This window comes from Paralichthys olivaceus, chromosome 11 (assembly GCF_024713975.1).
Source record: "Paralichthys olivaceus isolate ysfri-2021 chromosome 11, ASM2471397v2, whole genome shotgun sequence".
In the NCBI taxonomy this organism is placed as follows: Eukaryota; Metazoa; Chordata; class Actinopteri; order Pleuronectiformes; family Paralichthyidae; genus Paralichthys; species Paralichthys olivaceus.
The window spans coordinates 17,423,744-17,439,841 of NC_091103.1; the positions used below are offsets into that span (position 1 = coordinate 17,423,744).

At 41.6% G+C, this 16,098-nt stretch overlaps 2 protein-coding genes and 1 long non-coding RNA gene across 3 annotated transcripts in view; 2 read left to right on the plus strand and 1 right to left on the minus strand.

The window, feature by feature from the left end:
* Window positions 1-5,340, plus strand: part of ift80 (intraflagellar transport 80 homolog (Chlamydomonas)) — a 28,122-nt gene extending 22,782 nt beyond the window's left edge. Inside the window, exons 14-18 of the mRNA XM_069534873.1 lie at window positions 1,387-1,558; window positions 3,687-3,776; window positions 3,907-4,079; window positions 4,244-4,367; window positions 4,797-5,340. Coding sequence (XP_069390974.1) covers window positions 1,387-1,558; window positions 3,687-3,776; window positions 3,907-4,079; window positions 4,244-4,367; window positions 4,797-4,907 — 670 coding nt within the window. The 3' untranslated portion in view covers window positions 4,908-5,340. The remainder of the gene's footprint in view (window positions 1-1,386; window positions 1,559-3,686; window positions 3,777-3,906; window positions 4,080-4,243; window positions 4,368-4,796) is intronic.
* A 5,002-nt stretch (window positions 5,341-10,342) lies between these two features.
* LOC109630178 (uncharacterized membrane protein C3orf80 homolog) lies at window positions 10,343-11,239 on the minus strand. Its single transcript, XM_020088200.2, has one exon. The coding sequence runs from the start codon at window positions 11,130-11,132 to the stop codon at window positions 10,479-10,481; it is 654 nt and encodes a 217-aa protein (XP_019943759.1). The 5' UTR covers window positions 11,133-11,239; the 3' UTR covers window positions 10,343-10,478.
* Window positions 11,240-12,447: 1,208 nt separating this feature from the next.
* LOC138412099 (uncharacterized) lies at window positions 12,448-13,900 on the plus strand. The gene is made up of 3 exons (XR_011244603.1): window positions 12,448-12,578; window positions 13,481-13,560; window positions 13,765-13,900. It is a non-coding gene; the product is annotated as an uncharacterized lncRNA (long non-coding RNA).
* Window positions 13,901-16,098: the final 2,198 nt, after the last annotated feature.

Genomic DNA, 16,098 nt, shown 5'->3' on the forward strand with positions numbered 1-16,098 from the left:
AACAATGCTCTTTTTTTCTGTGCAACGCAATGACGTGCATTGAGCTTCAGGGCATTGGTGCATTTAACGTTTGTGTCCTTGTACTTGGGAACAGCATTTTTGTCGTTTGTATTGTGCAAAATGCAACACTGGCAAGACAGCGAGGTGAAAGAGCTTCTCAGCATCCGGCACATTCGTCACATCAAGGATGACACGGGGGAAAGAAATCAATTGCCTTTTTTGTAGCATTCAAAAAACTTGTGTATACCTGCTATTTTTAAAACAGGTATAACTTGGAGATTACAGATACATTTTAGCATAAACAAGCATACTGTTCACCAGAGCGATGAGTAGGTTACTACAGAAAATTGGCCATAATTACAAGCATTCAACAGACAGTGCAAAATGTGCATGTCATGTGATTTTAAAACAGTCATGGAAGAGCAGCAGTAGGAAAAGAGAGTGATAGAGGCAGTTTTTTTTAGTACCTTCCAGCTCATTCCCAAAGGTACAACACACAGCGCTTTAGGCTCTCCTCCCTGCCAGCGGCTGTCAGACTGCACAATGCTTCCTTCCCAAAAGTCCTCCGCTTCAGCCAGTGCAGGAGGCGCTAAGGCAAAGTGCCTGCACATCAATACAGGCAGTGCTGGACTACTTTTGCACATCTCTGCTACACTGATCTGAACATTTGGCTGCATAGTTTTGTTTTTATGATCATATTGTACTTGGTGTATATTTTTTGCCTCTCTGAGGTTTACAGCTCACTGTTGTTAACTCTTACATTACAGACTTATTAAGTCAGAATACATTTCCTCTTTATTGGATCAAGTTTTGGTATTGTAGGTTGGTTGCGTTTACACAACCATAATTTCTGTTGCTGTTTTTTTGGCCATAATTTATTGGGGCTCTTGCAGTCAAATGTTTTCCTGGGAGTCAGTATCTGGTGCATTTAAGCAAACTTGCGTGGCAGAAGCAAATAAGTAAATGAATACAAATGCTCCATTTTTACCCATGTGTGTAGGTTTTGAGGATATCTTTGATGGAAGGCAGTTTGGACCACGTACAGTGCTCGTTACAAAAGCAGCACTGTCACTGTGTTATTTCATCAATTTAGCCAAGTAGTATATGTGGTGAGCTCCCACAAATTACTCTTTGTGTCAGACATTTTGGCACATGCACTTGCACACATGTAAACTGGCAATACCTGTAGGATAAATAAGTTGCTGAATGTATTCTTAATTAGCACAATCCATCAACTTCCAGATGTACTCAGTCATTTTTTTGAATGTAACAATCAATATTTGCAAGAGTCACACACGGTTCCTTGCTGCAAACAAACTATTGAGATGTAGTTATATGTTTCCTCACGTTTGTGTGTGTGTGTGTTTGTATTTGCCCTCTTCAAAGTGAGTTCAGCCGAGCCCCTCACATTCTTACCTACGTTGGCACCAAGGTGACATTACGGCAGGGAGACGGTTCACTGGTATACAGCATCGTACCTCCCTACCCAGCCCTGCTTCACGAATACAGCACCTCTTCACGCTGGGAGGATGCACTGCGCCTCTGCCGCTTTGCCAAGGTAAACATCTCTAGTAATGTTTTTTACGGCTGTCAGGATATGGGATTTCACCTAAAATATTATTGTGTCCAAAATAAGTTGCAAAAACATATTTTTTTTAATTTGAGTATTAATAATATTGTTGTAATTACCAATATCAATGATAAAAAGTAGTGTTGTCAGTCAGTATCATCATGTGTTGAATCATATTTTGTGCTAATTTGTTACGCTCAAATTATTCTAATACTAATACTATACCAATAAAATACTAATACCTACTGAGGTTGTACAGACAAACAATGATGGTCATAGCAGCCAGATACCAAATTTCCCATTATGATTCCCATAAGGATTCCTTTACACACTGTTATCATATGATTTTTTAATTAATTATTGTTTTTAAATAAATGATGATTATCGTCAATCTCAGGAAAACAGCTCTAATGTGTACTAATTGTTCCAGTGAAGTAACTCAATTATTCTTATATCTTTTGTTTTTTGTGTTTGTATCTTAGTATTTATATGATTTCGTTACATTAGATTTGCTTTCCCAACATATTTCTATTACTTCTACTCACTAAATGTGTTTTCTAATGAGAAAATATATATATATGTGTGTGTGTGTGTGTGTATATACTGTATATGACTCTATGACCCTGTGTGACTTGGTGCTGCAGTCTCTGGTACAGTCCAGGATCCTGTGGTGTGTGTCACCTTCACACACACATGAAATGAGAAGGTAGTAGACAGGTTTATGGGACCAGAGCAGCAGGCTTTAATTAGCCTTCAATTAGCCTGGTGACACCATTTACCGGATTTAGCCCCCCTCAGACCTCACTCATAAATACACGCTCCACTATATGCATGCTAAAACTCTCCACACACGCACACACACACACACACACACTGAGCACAGTGTGAGACTACATTTGCTGGGGTGATGATGCAATAACCACAGCCATAAAAAATGGACGCTAGTAACAAGACAAGGGTGGGACAGAACGGATTGAGAGAGAGAGAGACTTTTTTTAAACAGATTTTTTTTTTTCCCCAACTCCTCCCCCCTTGACTTCTGGTAAAAGTTTGGTGGCAGCGTGGCTTTTCCCAGAATCGTTCCATGTTGTCGGTAAACTGTCATCTGATTAGAGTTGACACATGAAATAGTTTAGAAGCATGCGCACATAGAGGAATATATAACATACAATGGACCACATGAATCTAACAGTGGTACGAGAGATATAGAGAGTCAGATTTTTGTATCAAGTTTAATCAGAGTTATTTGTTGTTTCCAGGAGTGGTCTCCGATCAAAGCTGTTTGTCTCAGTGATGGACATCGATTAAAGGGGGAATTACAGAGTGGTGAATCTAGTCCTTTGAGTCATTCAATAGGTGATTAAGGATTCCCTTTAATGAATACAGCTGCACTGAATAAAGTGGCGACATGAGATGTTGTGTACTGCAAATATCTCTGTTTGTTTCCATGTGTGTCATGCATGTTTTTAATGGCTCAGAGCATGACTACAACGAGGTCTGCCAGGATATGAAAAGGATGTAATAAAGACACCATCATACCCTGTCTCTGTTCATACTCCTAGACACTCATATGTGTGTATGTCATATATCACTCAAAAGCTTTCGAATTGGCCTTCCCCTCCACTAGTGCTGTGGCCGTTCTAAACCTGTTCTCACCTGTTTATTCAGTGAAGCTCGACTCAGTGAATCAGATCTCATTGCTATTGTTGAGAACATGCCTGCTGTCATGAATGTGCTGTTGCCACTGACAGAGCATTGGTCGCCTGTTTATGTAAAGTATATTATTATTGAATGTATTGCGTGTCCAAATTGCGCCAAATTCAACACTGCACTTCCTTGGGCCCTTAAAAATACACATGCCAAGTGTGAGGCATATTAGATGAACTGTTCTCGAGACAGAGATTTCTGGAATTATTAGATAGATTCTTTGCTGTAATCATCACTGCTCGCTTTAAATTGGTTTGCCTTTATAAGAAAAATGTGGTAGCATTGTGTATATACTGCACTCATATCAATGAATCAATAACTTTTGTATGTATGTTTCTAAAAAAACATGATAGAAAATGTGAAGAAAATGTCTGATTGTGCTCACAGCCTCTGCTCCTCATCTCGACAGGACCAATCTCTATGGGCGTGTCTGGCTGGTATGTCAATGGCCAACAGGGAGCTGACCACAGCAGAGCTGGCCTACGCTGCCATTCGAGAGGTAAGGGCGTTAGTCAATGGCTGATTCAATCAAAAACAGTTGAATTAACTCAAACAATACTGACATAGTTAAGTCTCAGAGAGACAGTATTCGGTATCTCATTCTCAAATCAATTTTTCTCTTCTTTTAGTTACCAAGAGTGCGGTACATCAAATTCATAAAGACGCAGCCATCGAAGGAGTCATCCTTGGCCCACATGCTTTTGTTCAGTGGTCTCATCCAGGAGGCCGAGACCACTCTGTTACAAGCCGGACTCATCTACCAGGCCATACAAGTCAACATTAACCTTTTCAACTGGGAGAGGTACGACTCAGGAGTTTCTGTTGTTTTGGGGGATGCTTCCGCTCAGCTTTGTAATGACTATGTTTAGGAGAGCGTCAAACATTAGGCTTGAGGATGAGCGAGTGAGAAGCATGCTCGTCTATAGAGGCTTGATGTGTATCTACAATTCATCATCTTGTGCCCAGGGCCCTGGAGTTGGCTGTCAAACACAAGACCCATGTGGACACTGTGCTGGCCTATAGGGAGAAGTTCCTACAGAAATTTGGAAGGAAGGAGACCAATAAGAGATTCCTACAGTACGCCGGAGGGGTAAGTGAGGGCAGCTTGTCTGCTGTGCTGCAGATTTGGTTTGGGGTATGATACATTTTTAACAGCAAATTTTTGTCAGTTCAGCTCATTTAGCTTTTTATACACTGCTTATACACTATTCTAGTGTTCTGCTGTTCAATTGACGCAAGAGACTGCGGGGCTAAACGAAAAAATGGTGGAAAACCTAAAAGTTGTTTTTACACTGTCCACTGATGTTTAGTCTCATAGATTTCTTGGATGAGCATCAGTGTGGTCCCTTTAAAAAAATGCTGGCATCATTAGGACAATGCTTTAAAACACAGCCCATCAGTGTGGTCCCTGTATTATGTTGGAATTTGACCAATTTAGCTGAGTTGCATTATCAGTCCCATTCTCGTCAAAACAAAATGGAGTAGCTCATTTCATCTTGTCTCCCTGTGTCTCTGCCAGGTTGAGGTGAACTGGGAGAAAATCCAGGCGAAGATCGAGATGGAGTTGTCCAAAGAAAGGGAGAAAGCTGCGAATGCCTCTGTGAGGAGCAGCGTGGCAGCAAGGCGTTAATGTCTCTCTCTCTCTCTCTCTCTCTCTCTCTCTCTCACTCTCTCTCTCTCTCTCTCTCTCTCTCTCTCTCTCTCTCTCTCTCTCTCTCTCTCTCTCTCTCTCTCAAGTGCCTTGAGATGTATGTTCACCTATACTCATGGATTAGATTTGGGTGGTTAATGTCTCGGAGGCCTCAGAAAGATTGATTCGATTTCAGTGGTCAAAGGTCACACGGACTTCATATGAGTCTGGAACAAACTGTGTGTAGACTGAAACTGCACTGCTTGGTGGAGGCATATAACCCCACTGCAGTTATTTTAGTTATGTCACTGATATTTAATTGTTGTGTTTTATATGAAAATAGTTTTTATAGTTAATGTATTCATTGTTTCCTTCTGTAATGAGTAAAAAGAATCTATTAATAAAACAGATACAAGTATGTATTGAGCCCAAATATCCCCTATTTCCTTAATGTCTTGATGCTTCACTGGTTTTATTCACGGAGTTAGGAACAGAGTTTCTTTTTCAGCTTTGCTTATATACCCAAAATATGTTTCTGTGTGTTTTACAGTTATTCTTGAATTTCCTTTTCTACTGAGGTGTGAAACCAACTGCTCACCATGTTTTCTATTGTTTATCGGTACTATGATGAAACCGTATAAGAAGCATAGAGACACGTGGCAGCTTTGCTTGCTGTCATTAGGCAGCCGTCCTTTTTATTGTCCGACCCACAGCCGCACAGTACATTTAACAAAGGCTCCTCCCTGACATGATGAGAGCTATCACAACATCCCTCTTTCTGGGTAAAAGTCCTTTCCTGTCAACATGCATAAATAAGTAATGGAAAGCTCTGCTCTTTACCTCATCTTACTGTAGCAGTTAACAGTTCAAGTAACATACTCAGCTATTAGCAGATAGCCTTCTGACAACAAACAAAAAGCATCAATAAGAATGCATGGCTTCCCCCTTCCGCTAACTCATAAACTTATACATATGAGGGCCATGAAACTTTTTATTTCCCTAAGCTTCTGTAAACAATTCCCTACAAAAGTTAACATCAGCAAACATTTACAGACATGACAGTAACAACATGTTTTTCTTCCTGTCTTTCCTTTCTTTTTTTATTTTGAAGTGTCTTTTCCTTTAGTGTGTGTGTCATTATCAGTCCTCATTCACCTCACAGAGCCCTTTACTTTTGCTGTAGTCACCCTGACTCTGGCAGGATGACATCTCTCACACACTGAAGTCTGACAGGTGCACTCTGCACGTATATCTGCGTTCTCTTGTGATGTTTCTGGAACGTCGGTGGATGTTTGTGGAGCTACAGAGGTGGAATCTGTAACTTTGCAGGTTGCCTCTGGGCATTTCAACAGTATATGACCTGGACATGTCCACTGAAGACACCAATGTACCTCTAGAGCATTTCTCTGACCCACACGTGATCGCCGAGTTGCAGGTGCCACATTTCATGTGCTCTGTATCTTGGCGGAACTGTTGTTCAAAAAAAAAATGGTCTGTGGAAAGTGAACTGGATGTCACGTCTGAATCTACAATCATATGCAAACTTTTCAAATGACTCAGACACAATGGGCGGTCCGTTGTCTTTCCACACCGCCTCAGGAATCCCTTGATGTGCAAAGAAAGTTTGGCCGTGTTTGATCACAGCTTCTGGTGATGTGGGTCTGTAGTCTGGCTACTTCAAAGAATCTCAGGAAATAGTCCATGATGACTAAGTACGGTTTGTCTCCCATCTGAGACGGCTCTGCTTCCACGGTAGACCCTGGCCTTGACGGGAACTCCATGACTATTTTTTTCTGTTCTCTGCTTTGGCCCGTCCACCTCACGGATTGTTTTCTTCCCTCTCTGCACTTGATGACGCTGTGGTGATACCACTTCTGCTCAGTCAGTATGTCGGCTCACTTGTCTCCAGCCAAAACGTAACAGACCATCTTTTACTGTGACCTCACGGTTGAGAACACTCTTCCAATTGATATTGGTCTGGCCATCCTGCATAGTTCTATTTCAGTTGCTGCAGTATGACATCACTGTCTTGATGTGTTCCAATTTCTTTCAGCCAGCATCCAGATTGATCTCCTCCTGAATACCCTCTGTTGTGCTGTTTACAGGCACTCTGGACAGCACATCTGCAGTTGCGATCTCTTTGCCAGCCACACGGGATGTGGTGTATGAAAATCTCATCAATCGCATATAAAGGCATTGTATACGTGGAGGGAGTTCATCTATGTTCCTTGAGCCAAGCAGTGGGACCAGAAACTCGTCCCGATGAGGAACCCCCTCGCAGGCCCATGTGGAGACCAGCAGTTCCTCCTGACCCATACGCCACTGACTTCCACTCCACATTGTCTTGTCTGGGCAACTGCACAGACACTAAAGTGTTTCATCATTTGGGTCATTCGTTACCCAGGCCCATGTATATGACGTCCTCAGCAGTTCTCTCTGCACATGTTTACTCGACCAGGTGAGGTAGAGATTTCCCCAGTTGATTTATCGTCTTACCTTGTCAATGCTCTGCCCCGGAACTTACTCCTGCTGCCTCCTGCAGCCATGACAATGCTCTCCGGAGACTTTTGTGGCTCTCCATATGAGCATGTCGTCCATCTGCCACCGAAGTCCTCCCAGGCCCTCCAGAATTAGCATTTCTGAAAGTGTTGTGTGGCCGACAATGTTCCAAAGCTCAGAGGGTTGTATCAATACCACTAAATGAGGTGATGAATGTGGTTAGAAGGGAGGACTCCTTGGTTGGTAGAATCTGCCTAAATTCAGTGTTGGCGTCTACCTTTGAAAACTGATTTATCTCGGGGAGGTCAGAACATAATCTTTCTCTTGTGCCAGGACCTCTTCACTTTTGAGATAACACCTTGCTGCCCCATGCCGTCCTTAGTTTTTGATAGGAGATGGAGGGAGAGGGGAAAAAGGCTGAACCCCAGTTTCAGTAGTACGTTGCACTCCATCTCAACAGCTCTTGTTTAACAGTGTCTTTAGATTCCAGACATTATCCTCTGATGTCATGCTGCAGTGATCAGGCAGCAGTTGTGGGCATAGATCCTCCAGGAAATACATGCCCTCTTTCATGGTTTTATTTCCCTTGCTGACAGTGGCTGTGAACTCACTCGACCTTATCATGATGATGTGGACCGATGTGGTAGAACGTGATGAACATAATCCTGAAGAAACTGTGAGTGGACACCGAAGCTGAAAGTGAACGTTAGATATAGGAAAAACCTATTGATGGGTTCACACTCTCATGCTGTTGTTTTTTTCCCCTGTACTTTAAACCACTTCTTCCTCTTTATTTTATTCCCCATTCACCCCCTTTCTCTCTAAGCCTTTCCTCACAGTGTGATAAACCATAGTCCTCTAGACCATACATCATTAATCTATGCTAAGACTTATCAGCGAGGAGTCAGGTTTCACATGCATTACCACTGAGAGGCCACACACAGTGGAAAATGAGGAATAATATTTGTGTTGTCCTTAGACTCCCTCTTTAACGTCACAGCGGGTACTAAACTAAATTAAATCATGTGAATAGACTTTTTACATCATTGGTAATGAAAAATTATTTATTGTACCAGTTTAGTGTTTATTTAACCCATTATGTGTATTCTTACTAAATTCTACACTTTACACCAGACATTTTGAGCCTTATCTATAAATAAAGAATAGAAAAGTCACATTTAGATTTTTAGAATGTAAATATTCAATGTTTTTGAAGCTACAAAATACAAAACAGACATTGCACTTTTATTAACCACAGAGCTGTATACACATATTCAATGATTGCAAAGTATCGTATATTAAATGTTCTGGCCATACAATGCAGCTTCCTCAATAAATTAAATTCCCCAGATATAATGTAGAATTTATGAGGAAGGTAATACTCATTGATTTGACCTTTTATATCGTTGATCCGACCAGTGAGTAATATAATAACTGGATTATTGATGCAGATTCTGATGTTGCTCACACCAAATCCATTTTGTGTGTGTATGTGTGTGCACTGTATTTGTGTCCATTGTTGTGTGTGGCTGTCTTCTCTCTCTCTGTACACCAAATGTCTGTGCACATACATTTGAAGAAAACCAACTTAACCAGCATCCTCTCCCTTTAGCCAGGGGATGTCCCAGCTTTATGTTATCTGATTTAATTCTGCTAAATGTAGAAGACTAGGTTTTCCCTCATGGTCACAGACCCACTTTTACTGTTTAGACATTGGTTCATTATGAACTGAAAAAGATTATGAAACCAAACAATCACACCCCTCATTTTTTTAAAGAAGCCCCCACACATGACTTCTTGCATCCTGGGGTCACACACTCCACCCCGTCCATCCATCAGTGGGTTTTAAGCACAGATTTAATGCTTTTAAGTGCAAACTCCACCCACCCATGTCCCTCTGGAAAGGAAAGCTGTCAGTGTTGACTGTTGGCTCTGCCATCATGTTCTGGCAGTATTGGATTACACAGGCCACCACCACAATCTCACTCAGACTTTCAGAGTCAGGAGCATTAGAGAAGCTCAAATGTCTCCGGTTGTAACGTCTAGTTTTATGGATCCTGAAGCTCTGGAAGCAACTTCTTGTGCATATTTTGACAGAAATGGAATGGTTACTTATCGTGAAAGCTTTGATAAACTGGTATTATGTTGCCATAACAAATTTCCAATGCACTTTCAGATAAATCAGTTTAGAGGACTCAGGGTAACAGGGTGATAAATGCACCTGCTTATGCCCAAATTTAAGAGGTAAATAAAGTTACACAGCTCAAACACTTTCAGTTGACTGACAACATTTTTTAGTTTTTTGATAATTTAGTGATTTATTTTTTGCCCCAAATTTGACTTGACTTCTGAAATTTAAATATTTGCTTATTTTCTGAACCTATGAATGTGATTTGCGAAACTTATGGACATTATCACTGTTCTGTGGCTTATATTGTCCAAATAACGTCAATGGATTGATTTTGGTGGAGCCAACATGAGCATGTATGTGTAATTTCTCCAGAATATTACACTCCCATGCTGATAGTGTATAAATTAACAAACTGATCAAGTATATAAATTGATATTCATTCTTTCCCCCACTTGCAGCACCACATCAGGGGTTACTGAGGTTACTGAGAGAAAAAAAATATAAATCTTCTTCCTTTTGGATGCAAATTCAATAAAGAATAAATAAAGAAAGCAGGTCTCTGGAGCTCAGCAGAATATTTAGAGTAAGAAAGGAGGAGAATTTGACAGAAGAAAAACTGTTTCACGGTGCCACTTAAAATCGAGACACTGAAGTAAAACTTAATGCGATTGTACCGGAGCCAAATTAGCTGTCCCCAAACACAAAGAGCGTCGATTCCAGGCGCCTTCGGTTATTTTATAATCTCCATCACTTCAACCCAAGCGGTCATTTGCATACAAAAGGAGAGTAATCCCCTATAATCTTACAGAACACGCACATTTTTCTCAGCCTCCTCCTTTATTCTGGACATTCAGGATTATAATTGCACTTGAGTTTGTATCTCAGCAGGATGATCACCCTGATGGTATTAAAATAAGAATACTATATTGTCTCATTCTCCGTCACACTGAGTTTCGTGATGTCCTTGGGCTGTGTTGCGGTCCTGACACCTCCAGGACATCCCGCCTCTGCTCTCCAGCCCTCGGTCCCGCAGCTCTCACTCTCCCCCGACTCTCATGTTCCGCCAGCAAGTTATCATCCGACCGGTCCCTGTGCATCTCCTGCATGCTTTCCTCATACGTGGGCAAGTATTTGACCTCGTCGTAGGCCGGCAGGCTGGGGGAGGTGAAGTCCCCCAGGCTGTACTCGGGGTACCGGTCCAGCAGGGAGTCCTGGGACGCTGACGCGTGCCCGTGGAAGAGGGAGGGCTCCTCGCTGCGGTCGTGGTGCGGGTGCCGGCGGGGCCGCGGGCAGATGATCCGCTGGATGAAGTAGCCCATGGCGAAGAGCAGGAGCAGGATCAGGATGCCCGACAGCTTCCGCGTGAACCAGCCCACGTTGTCGAAGAAGATGTGGATGGGGAGCTTGCAGCAGCGCACCGCGGAGCTGGCGCTGCCGTTCCCGGCCACGATGGGCGGACAGCACTGCTGGCCGTCGCCGCACTGGACCTCCCCGCAGCTCTGGAGCGCTTGACAGGCGGAGACCAGACACGCCGATAGGATGGTGCCCGTGGCTCCGCTCGTTGTCCTGCCGCCGCCCGGCAAACTGGGCATCATGTCTGGATCTCCCGGGATGGAAAGTCACAGGCGTTGTGTCTCCCCCGTGCGTGTGATGTTGTTAAAGTCCGATAAGGTGTGTGTGTGTGTGTGTTTGCGCGCGCGTGTGCGTGTGTGTGTGAAGCCCACAGGTCTGCCTTCCTCTCCAGATGTGCACTAATCATGTGCTCTCACCCAGACACTGCAGCGCGGAGCGGGACAGCAGGTGCTCCCCCCGGTGAGGAGCTGTCTGTGGGATGATGATGGGAAGATGATGGGATGATGATGGGATGGAGCAATGATGAGATTCATGAATAATCTCACATCATTATCATCATCAGTTTCTCAGCATGTCCTTCAAACAACGTGTGGTCTCCAGCAGTTGACATTGTCCCGTTGACCCAGCTCCGCCCTGCTTCACATCAACCACCTCCTCTCAGATGGGTGTAAAGTTTGCTGCAGAGCGCCATGATCTGTGTTGTGTTGGTGTCAGTTCAGATTCATGTACAGGTGGGAGGAGGGGGTGACTCCCAGTGATGGAGAGTAACTGAGTAACCTGCATTTACTCGAGTACTTCCAAGTACTTCACAAGTTCATTATTACCCACTACATTACTGACAAGGGGAACTGTTCTTTTTTAATTTAATGGCTTTCCTTTTATTGGAACGTTTTCACAATCAGACAAACAATACAAATAAAGCACCCACTACATCAAGTGAGAAAAATTAAGACCTGGAATTCACCGAAGTCTTAAAAATGTATTTTAAAAAACTTTAGTTTTAAAGGGATAGTTCACCCAAAAATGAAAATTCACCCATTATTCAGTCTCCACTATGCCGAGGGAGGGGTTGGTGAAGTTTTTGACTTTTCAAAAACACTTCTGGAGTTTCAGGAGTAAACAGCGATGCGGCCAAAACTGTTGAGTTGAATGGCGAGCACTCGAATTTGACCATCGGGGCTTACGGACACTTGGATGACACCACAGGAGCAGTGTGGAGTTTTTTTCTGTTTGAAGAATCTGTCACCATTTACTTCAATTATATTGGATTTGGCTGCAACACTGTTTACGCCTGAAACTCCAAACGTGTTTTATGGACTCAAACACTTCACTCACCTGTAATATTGCACAAAATGAAGATACTTGAAGTTCAAAATCCCGACTTTATTCTCATAAAACTTACGACTTTATTCTAGAAATGTCGATTTGTTTTTCTTCAATGTGGCCCTAATACTTAATGTTGTCTGATTTTATTTTCAAAATACACCTTCAAACCTCGCCCCAACCCCCACCACCTGTTTCTGTTCAGCCAATCAGATTGTGTCCCGCTCTGGACTGACCCCGCCTTTCCACCTTTCAATACGGAAGACTGAAAGTCATGAGGGCGCCTCCCTGTGGGGAGGAGTGTTCCACACAGTAGCAGGTCCAGCAGCAGTCAGCTGATCTCAGACTCTAGTCTTGAACATGAGGTGAGTTCAGCACAGTCCCAGATCCTCACTTTACTGCTTCTATACATTTGTTTGGGGAGATGGCTCACTAGTGGAGGAAAAGCTGAACTGAAAAGAAGTGAAATATTGGCTGAGCTCCTCTTCTTCCTGTTTTGTATTTGAAAGAGGGTTCACTCTGCTCAAAGTCTGAGAAATAGAATGATTTGAAACTGAATTGTTCATTTGTTGTTTATCCCTGAAAGTGTTATTTTCTTGTTTGTTGATCTCTGGACTCTTTTTTCTTTTCTAAATACTGTAAATCAAATGTTTGTTAATTCAACATAAAAAGTTGATTTGACATTAAACCAAACTTTCTACTCCAGGTCAAGATTTACATTTTGAAAAAGAGCCACTGAATCACTAAGGGTCATGTTCTTAAACATGTAATAAATATTGAGTGAGTAGGCCAACAGCAACCTACAGTAACTCCTAAGTATTTCAAACTCGGTGAGGATTGAACAATCATTGTTGAAGAAGGGGACACATGTATTTTACATAAAGCCCTATTTCGCTGTGATTCATTCAACGTCTCTGGATTTAGACGATAAACATTCATCTTAATGAAATAAGGAAGTAAATAAGGTAGTAACTTTTGGAGGGAAACTGCAAAGGCCTCACCTCAAGGCCTGATCTTACCTGCAAAAAGAGGAGGGTAAATGAGGATAGTTGCTCTGAAAAAGAAGGTTTTTATGTTTTTTTTTTTTTTACTGTTTAAAATCTTTTTGAGGCTACAGCGAACGCTTTCTTTTTTCCTTCACTGCTGTTGAACTTCAAGAGGCTACTAAAAACTGTTTCCCTTGTCCGGTTGTTTGTGTGACACTGATGTTTTTTTTTTTTTACTGCTCTTTCTTTAAAAGTTAACTTACTCTGTCACATTTTCACAGTAAAATGCTGGCCCAGGTGAAGTATGTGAAGACGGATGCGGTGGAAGGACAATTTGACCTTCTGCAATTCCATAAAAAAGGTGTGTAATTGTATTTGTATGCACCTGCGATAGTGATGCTGTTCTCTTCCTCTAAAGATCCATACACCAAGAAAGGTTATGTAATAGTCATTATTATTGTTTGCATTACACTTTCATGGCCTACATGCTGTGTGTATGACATTAATTAACATTTGAATTCTCTGAATATGATAACGCAATTAATATAATTATTTTTTATTTCAGGAAAACTTGTATTTCACTTTCAAATGACCAAAGGACTGCTTACACTAGTCAACAGAAAATCCATCACAAACTGAGCTGGATGATGCTACAAGTGAGTTCTATTTGATTTGCTTGTTTTAAAGCATTTGCTATAAGAGTAGTAAGCATTGATGCATTCATTATTTTCATGACAGTATGATTCAAATTTGAAAACAAGAGGTCACGTGAGACAGCTTGTTACTAGATTTGATCAGATTTTTGGGATAATTATAAACAATATGCTGCTCTGTTCTCACAGCATTACATTTTAAGCGTTTTTAGTTAATTGTTTGTCTGCAGCGTACGACCAAGAAATGTTTCTCTAAGTGTTGCTTTAACTCGAGTTGAAGAAGGAACTCTGGCAAAGTGTTAAATGTTTTACTATTTTGAAAATGTCAATTTAACTCTGGAAAGTGTGGAGCTATATAAACCCATAAACGGCTTTCAAATCAACTCTGTGGGAGTTAATTCAACAATGGACTTTTTGTTGTGCACTTGATGATCATCGTCCCCAAAAGGCCGAACCGTTCTTCAAGCTGAACCCTGCATGTGCTCACTGCCAGACGTAACCAATAAATAAGGGTGAATGTCCCTGATGGAAGGCGCCAACAGATCTACCCCTCTCATAAAAAATGAATTGGCTCGTAATGGGCGCCATTAGAAGAGTGTCGGGATTCACATTAGTTGGGCAACGTCCCAGAGAACCGTGTGTCTGCATCGCTGACAAACATTACCATAAAAATGATTCTCCAGTTGTCTCATGGCCCCGACGTGTTAATCACTGTAAAGATGTCTCTCTGGATAAGATCCAAGAAGGACAGATAGCTCACACTGCTCCACAAGTACTGAATATTAAGTGTTTAATTAAATCCGTCTGCGTTCTTTGTTTATTATGAAAAATCACTGACTGTATCAATAGTTTTCTGCTGTGGTTGTATTCATTGACCAGGGTCACTTTTAAGAGCCATATTTCCTCGTTGGATCTGAATGGATAATGGCTTCTTTTCCTCTGTGAATAGGATTCGTGAGATTAAGACAGGACAGAGAAGCCTATAGCCTGTGAAAGTATTTTGAATAAAGGGGATGTTGGTGATGAGATACATATAACATATAACAGTCTTCATGGGGTAAATCATGTAGCGAATCCCCCAGCTACTTCATGTCACTGATCGCCAGTGTGCATCCCTTTCTGTCCTAAACCAGGCCTAATGCACAATTCTCCAAATCTAATTTCTGGCGCATTATGACGTGAAATTCAGTAGAAGGGTAGCATCATGCAGACTAATTTATGCAGCATCATATTTCTTTCTGTCATCTGCCCCGATTAGGGAAACACGATCGCAGGGCCCCCTTCTAACCAAATAACTAAACACACAATCAATAACCTATGGACCTCAGCTCTGAGTGTCGGGCTCAGAAACCCTTTTTCAGTCTAGTGTTGCCAAGACTTTCCCAGCACTTCTGCTATTCTGCTGCTTATATTGACATGCACTGTAGAGTAAACAACTGCTATTTTAATCGCAGCTTCCACTCTCCTGCGAGAATTACCACAATATCACTTTAACTAAAGGTTGACACCATTTTCTTTTGAGTTTCTAACCCTTATAAGCTTAGATAATATATAATAAAATAAAGAACTTTATTCACCTCAAAGAAAATGGAAAGAATAAATGAAAGTACATCATATTTTACTGATCACAAGGATTTAATGACAATATATGAAAAAAAGCAATATTCACTTTCTCTTCTTTCTCTGTTCATTTCTCCGTCTGAAATTTCTAATCCACCACATCCTGCCTCAGTTTCTCCTCTTCCCCTGAAATACACCACAAAGTGCTGTTCTTGTTTGAGATGGATTGATTGAATAAATTCTCCCTTTGCTGCCCCACCACCACCCTCCTTGTTGTCCGTCCATGTAGCAGCAGCTTTCAGGAAAACACATCCAACTTATTGGAAACCAACAAAGGAAGCAAAATGGCAGCATTTTTTCCCCCTGTTCTTACAATGCATTGTGTATTTACAGAAAGGGAATTTGCGAGTCTTTGCTGCACAGAGACCTTGATACTAAGATCTAAAATCAGCTTAAACAGTGAGAAGTTTATACACAATAGATCTGTTAACGCCAGAAACACAAAGGCAACTTTACGCACTTAACCCAATAATTAGAAGTTGTAGCCTCTTGACAGTTAAAGTGATATCACACTGACTACTGTATATCAGTGTAGTAAATGTCGTGTGCTGTGTGCTTCCATTAATCCTGCACAAAGGTCTCTTGTGTTGTGCTTAATAATTCAGTCTTATGGGGTCCATTAGTCC